General features: G+C 31.4%; 1 protein-coding gene across 1 annotated transcript; it reads right to left on the reverse strand.

Moving 5' to 3' along the window:
• Nucleotides 1–668: 668 nt before the first annotated feature.
• Nucleotides 669–3,097, reverse strand: LOC134699731 (uncharacterized). The gene is made up of 3 exons (XM_063561161.1): nucleotides 3,055–3,097; nucleotides 2,230–2,444; nucleotides 669–894 (listed from the first exon to the last, which is right to left on the reverse strand). The coding sequence occupies exons 1-3, from the start codon at nucleotides 3,065–3,067 to the stop codon at nucleotides 784–786; spliced, it is 339 nt and encodes a 112-aa protein (XP_063417231.1). The 5' UTR covers nucleotides 3,068–3,097; the 3' UTR covers nucleotides 669–783.
• Nucleotides 3,098–7,842: the final 4,745 nt, after the last annotated feature.

A 7,842-nucleotide genomic window follows, 5' to 3' on the forward strand; every position in this document is an offset into this window, starting at 1 on the left:
GGTTTGAATTTTGACATATATCCTAGTCTTTAGTTTTCTATGTTGTGTTTTGATTACTATTATTTGACTATTCTTTTTTTCATTTTTTAGCCATAACGTTGTCAGTTTATTTTCAATCTATGAGTTTCACTGTCTCTCCAGTATCGTCCGACCCACTCTTAGGAAATTATCTACTGTCTTTATTGTGTAGATGAGGAATAACACACAAATGACGCGAATGGCGTGAATTTTTAATTGTTAAATAAGGCAATTAAAAAAGAAGTTTTACTGATTTGAATTTAGTACATACACAACATGACAGACTGTGATAAAGGGTGTATTTGAGATGTTTGTTTCGAAGATTAATGCAACATAATTAGGCTGATTGGCAAAACATGCATACATTCTGTTTAAATGTTAAATGGATAACAAATTAATTAAAAAAGGTAAGAAGTGAACAGTCTTTATTTCAAAACAACAAACAATTATGCAAAATAAAACGATTACCATTTGTTTTATTTTTATTAAATAGGAACATACAAAAATATCTACATTGTCAAAAATCACTAAAACAAAACATTCGAATGAGTAATTAATCACAGAAAAGCTATGAAAATTTATCAAAATGAACGAAATTGATGACAGATATGCATTATACACTGACCACAGTAGTTATCATAACTTCCAGCTCTATACATGCTTTAATCGTAGTCTTTTATTAAACATATACATTTGTTCATGTGTATCTATCATTCAATAATAAATATTTCAACCAAACGAAACAGTTTTTCAATTTCATTTTCGCTATGAATGAAGCTGACTTTCGATTGATTCCTCGTTTATGCTTTGAAAGTTGGTCGAAAATTTTTCTTTCTTATTCTCGTTGTCGTCTAAGACGGACACCCATTCTCGTGCCTACAGATATAAAACAAAATACAAAACGTGAATAGTGGATCTATAAAAATATATTTCTATGATGATTTATTTCTTGAGACACATTTACTCTAAACATATACCTATCTCTATTCATTTTTCAATCGATATTGATTGATTTTGAAAATAACTTAAAATTAGTTTGATTCATTTTAGAAGCTGAACAAAACAAAACCAAAAAAGAAAAACCCATACTAACATTAGGAAAAACGTCATTTTGGTTTCAATCGTATGGTAGTTTTTGATTGAAAGTACAAAACATGCACAATGACCTTATGAAAATAAATTCTAATAATTCTTATCAAAGCAGCCTTTATTAAATTGTAATAGATCAAGGCTGTCAGACAATAGAAGTCTGTCACATTGAATACGAAAATAACAATATATATTTTTAATTTACAAATCGCACCTACTATTTGAAGTGTTATTTGTTTTTGTTTTAAATTTTATGAAAAAAAATGCCTTATATTTTTTTTTCGGTGACGAAACACGCATATCGCGTTTAAGGTTTTAATCCGGGTATTTATGATAGGTTTATCCCCTTTACATGATATAATACAATTTGGAATAGTTCAATAGCATTTAAAATTGATGATTCGACTTACGGGTAAAACGAAATTCTAAAATATATTAATAAAAATATGTTTGCTGTGTTTGATTTTGATCGCACGCTGGCAATTATCGACCGTTTTCACTGGTATAAAAGTAATTCATTTATCGCATGCAACAAGGTGAATAGTAACAATATACATATTTATATGTATGTATCCCGTCATTCTGGTGGTTTTCGTGGTAAAAGACGAGTTAAACAGAATATCAGAACATTTGAATTGCAACTCCTAAATGTTATTGACAAACTTAAACTCAACAAACTCAAGCAGCTGCAATCATCTTACTTAATTAAAGTTAAAATACATAGACAAATCAAAATCTAATGGTTACCATTACAAAGGAGATGCGAACGATATCAAAGGAAAAGGTAATGACAATTTGACAATGGCGAGGCCAAAAAGACAAATAACACTACACCAAAAACAACAAAGAAAACTCAAGAAGGAGTAGCACGAGCCTAAATCTAATCGGGACTATATCATGTGCTTCAACTTGGTATGCAGATCCTACTCTACATGTGACAATCGTCGCAATGGGTAAAGGTATTTTAGTAACAACAGCATTTTATGTACAGTAGTAACGTATGAAGAAATCTATGTTAAGTTAGAATTGACAACTGGAATCTTTCTAATCATGCAGAAGCATGCCAAACATATTATAAAGCATGCGCAAGATGTATTTGAATAACAAAGATATCAAACTTACGTTAGTAACATATGATGAAATCCATGTTAAGTTAAAATTATCAGCTGGAATCTTCCTGACCATGTAGAAGCATGCCAAACATATCATGAAGCATGCACACACCAACATAGTTATAAGCACAGGTAAATGTACATCAGACTCTATTGTTGATTTAACCACGTGATCTTTTTGAACACTTGTGAAGTTAAGTTCTAGCATTGAAGCGACAGTAGTATCTGAAAATAGACATAATAGCAGAAGCGTCTTGAGGTATGGATTTGATATCAATATATACTCCTTTTTTCAAATGAAAACAAATGTACTACGACATTTACAAAATCTGGCATAAATTGGTACACATTCATAAAACACTGTGGCGCACAAAGCAGACTAGTTCTTACCCTTGATATGGCGCCAATCCGTATCTGACGAAATCCTTTATCTCGAATAATCTTTCTCGAATTTTTATTTCAAGCGCAACGTGCAGGTGCACGTCATTTGTATATTTTTTTGGAGGTTTGATGCAATTTAATTAAGTCTTGCAAGTCTCTTTTTGTTGTACTTATTGCTTACAGCTATAGTCATGCATATATATCTAACAACTGATCGCTAAAAAACTGTCAATATTCTAAAGGTTTACCTCAATCGTTAAGCATACGAATCCACATGAATTAAAAAAAAATATGAAAGGCTTTAAGGATTTAGAAAAAAAATACATTTTTTTAAGAGAAAGAACATTAAAAATTATAAAATGAAAATGAACAGTAATATAATTTTACCTTAACATTGTGTTAAATCAATGCATAAATTATAACACAAGGGAAACCTAAATAATATTTACTATACCTAAATCAGCCATATTACAGTGAGATATTAATCGTACTGAGTGCCAGACACATATGGTGATGTGTTTAAGGCATTTAGACTCAATATAACACCTGATTATCAGATTATACAAGATGTTAGTCATATTTGAAGGTGTTATCCTCCAGTGTTGACCTTTGTCTACCACATTTTAACACCACTTAGATCTGTAACCTTAATTTAAAAATATGATGAAGAAAACAAATAACAGCAGCTGTAGTAAAAGAACCATGATGAAAGGTATATTATATATGTTTTTAATTACGCGTTGTGTGCATCTCTATCGTTCGTCAACAATAACTGTTGATTTTGATAATTCATTTCTAGTAAATATATTTATGTTATGTTAGTTGAGGTGCTCTTTTTTTGCATACAAAAGAAATACAATAATATGTGATTTGTTGATGACAACTGTATCAAGTATGTGAAGTATGTACAAAATCATTCTTGATGCTGTATAAAACAGAACATTATTCAGATGTTACAGAAAGCAAAGTTTAGTCCAAAAAAAATATGATACACAATATATTGTTAGTTTCAAATCTATACACAGTCTCGTTGATGTGTCCTTTATCAGACTCCCATCTGTGGCCATTTTTGTTAGCTGCAATATGTCCCCGTTCCGCTAAACTGTGTCTTTAGAAGTCATTAAACTCAAATCTGAATTACTTTTTTTGATTAAACAAATAGTATTGTGATGTGACTTGGGATAGTCACAAAGCACTGAATAGTCATAAAAAACTGAGCAACACGAAGTCTATCTATTCCTAGTACCCGTATTTAAAGGAATCTGTTGCCTGAAATGTTATTTTACTTCGCTTTTATTTTATACTCCAGGTGCAGTCGTTTACCATTCGGTATAGAAAGACGAAATTTGAACCTGTATTTTAAAAGCTGGTGAAGATTTATTTCCTGAGGGTATCACCAGCCCAGTAGTCAGCATTTAGATTTTTTTGGATTCGAGCGTCACTGATGAGTCTTTTGTAGACGAAACGCGCGTCTGGCGTATATACAAAATTTAGACCTGGTATCTATGAATATAAATAACAACAACAGTAACAAACAACACATAACAGTAATATGTTTTATTTATGAGTCTAGATGTTTTATGCATCTCTATTGTCAGTCAACAATTTTGCTCAATGATACATTGCTAGTACATTTAGTACATTTTCTTATTTTCATGGGGGTTGGCCTGACTGTCTCTTATTTTCGGGCATATCTTGGAAAATTGTCACACAATTATATGATTTTCGGTTAAAATTCGTGTAATGTATGTACACAAATCATTCTGGCCAATATTCAAATCAAACATTCAGTTGTCATGGAATTCAAATTTCCGCCGACAGAAAAATGGAAAACATAACACCATTTTATATAAAAGTCAATATATACGCCCAATCTCATCTATATGTCCTTTATTTATATTTAGGCTGTGGTTATTTGTGTTGCCTTAAACATGTCCCCATTCCTCAAGTATTGGTCATGAGACGTGATTAACTTGACATCTGAAGGAGACAGTTAGTATTTTGTTTAGATCCACTAGTAGACTTTCTGTAATTTGACATCAGCTGGGTTATGCATATATACATTCGTTGTGAGATGATAATAGGAATCTGCCCCATCCTAACTAGGGACTTTAATGTTACAATAAAACATACACGTATACGACGCAGGACAGTTCCTCAATTCAGTTTGAAAGAACACGACTTATCAGCTAGGTTCTTATCAGAAACATTCAACAGAAAATTTTTTAGTCACTCCATATTCTAAATGTTCCTGACCCAAATCATTAGCCTGTCATAAAGATGTAGTTCTTGTTGCTGAAGTACAAATTAGTACAGTCAAGTACATATATATATAGAGCGTTTCAGAATTTTACCTGTTTGTAGCGTACATGGTACAGTAGAGTTGTCAAATTTGAAATTATTCCAAAAATACAAATATCAAGGAATTACATGTAATTACTGATCGCTTAGTGTAAACAAGTAATTTCTGACATTATCGTGTTATGACCAGTAACGACTATTTTTTAGATGAATTATTAAACCTCTTTTGTTACTGTTTTAAAACTTAATGTTGTAATATCTTGTTTAACAGGGTGAAACTGATTTAAAATGTTATCAAATCTAAAATATACCTTTATGTTAAACTGTTCATATTCATATTTGTTGAAAATTGCCGACGAAAATAGAAAAGAATTTACAGGACAGTTGTTAAGTAAAATCACTAAAATACTGAACTCCAAGAAACATTAAAAACTGACTTGGTACAGACATTTTCAAATGTAGAAAATGGTGGTTTGCACTTGGTTTGATAGCGCTACACCTCTCATTTGTATGACAGTTGCATCAAATTCCATTATATCTATAACAATATGTAAACAAAACAGACGCAATAGGTAAAATAGTCAAAATATGGTTACATCAATTATCACTGTGTTACACAAGGACAATGGATTAGAGTAATAATGCCAAAGGAAAAGTTAAACACTTTGATCTGCAGATTTAACATTTTTGAACAACAAAATGAGACAAGAAAGGATTACAATCTTCTTTTTCCTGACATTTCTGTTGTATAAACAGAAGTTTTAAACAGTCCTTGTTGAAGGTTGCAGTAAGAAGGGGTCAATCGGTACATGCGTATCCCTTGCCTTGTTCTACTAGGGACTCTCCATTCTGAATTTACCTCGGAGTTTTTTTGTAATTTGACTTTTTCTGTACTTACAATTAGTCTTGACATGGTTCCTTTTCTACAACTTTTTGGGATTGTAACGTCAAAATGGGACAGGATAATGTAATTTACGACAGGTTTTAACTAGTATGTTGTATCAGCATCCTGTATACAACTCATAAAATGCATCACGAAAGCACAAAACAAAGCCAGACATAAAAAAGGCAGCTGCGTCTTTTCCTTCACAAATCGGAGACCGGCTGTTAGAAAAGATACGTAAATTCGGCTTCGTATGCGACATTAACAATGTATCAATAGCTTCTATAAACATGTTTTAATCATAAACATGTATCCGTATATGATACAGAAATGGTAGTGTTACTGACATATGACCTGTATAATATAATTGTGTTTGGGTTTGGAGTGATTAAGTAGAAAGGTCTTGAACAATCCTTATTTGTCCTTGATGATATATTTGATGTGAATAGATAATCTCATAATCCTATTAACCGCATTTGGCGGGGTTTGGCGAGAGGATGGGCAGATACAGAAGGCAATGAATCCGAACACAAATGAGACTCCTAGTGCAAAAGAATGAGTAAAAAGGTCAAACAGTGACGTCCATGACATGTTAGTGAGTTGAAGTAGAGACAACAGAACTACAAAATAGGCAATCCGAGTTTGTGTAGTTTACCATGTTAAAGGCGAACACCGAAACTCTCTAGGATGAAATAAAAAAAAAGTTTGGCAGGATATTTTTTATCCCCTTAAAATTATAAAGCAGCTCCCTTTCAATATAAAGCGAATGAACACACGTTCTTCATTTTATCAAAATACTGGCTACTGACGAATTTGTAAGCTAAGGTAAAAAGCAAAGACAAAAACAGTGAGTTAAAAACATTGTATTAGTTATCAAAGCATGTTTATTTATGTTACAGATAAACGGTTCAAAATTGACGACAGCTATACCAATATGTTTTTTTAATCCGGAAGATATAAACATTACAGGTATAGGTGCTAAATAAGGTATTATGATATTGGGAATAGAAATAGGCTATTTGCCAATTCCCGTAATTGACCCTATGATAAGAGACCTTTATTTTTGTTGTCTCCCTTTCTGAGGGACATTAATTTTTATTTCAATGGAGAGCTAGCAGAAAGACCAAATTTACCTGTGCTTAATAAGAGTAATCGATAAGGTTTTCTAATCTTTTAATTACATTAATTTGTTGTTAAGCTGAATACTTTGTACATCTGAAATTAAAAAAAAATTAGTTAAACGCCAAAACATCACTTTCAATTCATCATGCTTTGCATAGGCAAAAACCAACTTTTGTGCGGTGTGAAACCAGTCAACGATTAACAAAGGGAAGTAATTTGTTTAAAAAGTGTGTAATAATAGAATAAAATGGGTAATTGGCAAATGGACTATTAAGTGTGCAAATTTACAACAGTTATACTATTTATACTTAAACAGTATATATAACACTATGATAATATGGCAAGGTTATGTATTAAAAATAAAAAGAGAAAAATAATGTTCAGTCAAGGCCACGCATCGAATCAATATTTGCATGACCAAACATGTTCCTTAATTTAAATTTACAAAACCATTAGATTGCAAATTCAAATAACGCGATATTTGTATCTTCTGGCCAGTACCGATGTACTGGCTCCTGTATGTGCTAAATGAATTGAAAAAAAAATGAAAACGATAAACTATTAAAACTTTTTTTTGTAAATCCCGTTAATTCATGTAACCTCAATAACAATTATTGATGAAAACATACGTATTAAGTGTAAACGGATAAACAGTTAATCATTGTTGCTGTTTTATTTTTGATACTTGAAATGCGAGAGATAAAACAAAATTGAGGTGTGTGTTAAAAAACTATTATGAAATTGAGCAAAGAGATCTAGAGTACAAATACACCAATCATTATTGTCAGGACTACAATTGTGTATGCCAGTATAGCATTTTATTTATAAAAGATTCATAAATGAAGCTGAAATGAAAAGGCTAAAATGTACATAGTTAGAGAGCATGTAGACTCAAAAATTAAGAAAGGTTTTGTCAAATAAAGCCTAGAGTTTCTA

The sequence above is a fragment of the Mytilus trossulus genome, unplaced genomic scaffold (assembly GCF_036588685.1).
Source record: "Mytilus trossulus isolate FHL-02 unplaced genomic scaffold, PNRI_Mtr1.1.1.hap1 h1tg000085l___fragment_1__unscaffolded, whole genome shotgun sequence".
NCBI classification, from domain to species: domain Eukaryota; kingdom Metazoa; phylum Mollusca; class Bivalvia; order Mytilida; family Mytilidae; genus Mytilus; species Mytilus trossulus.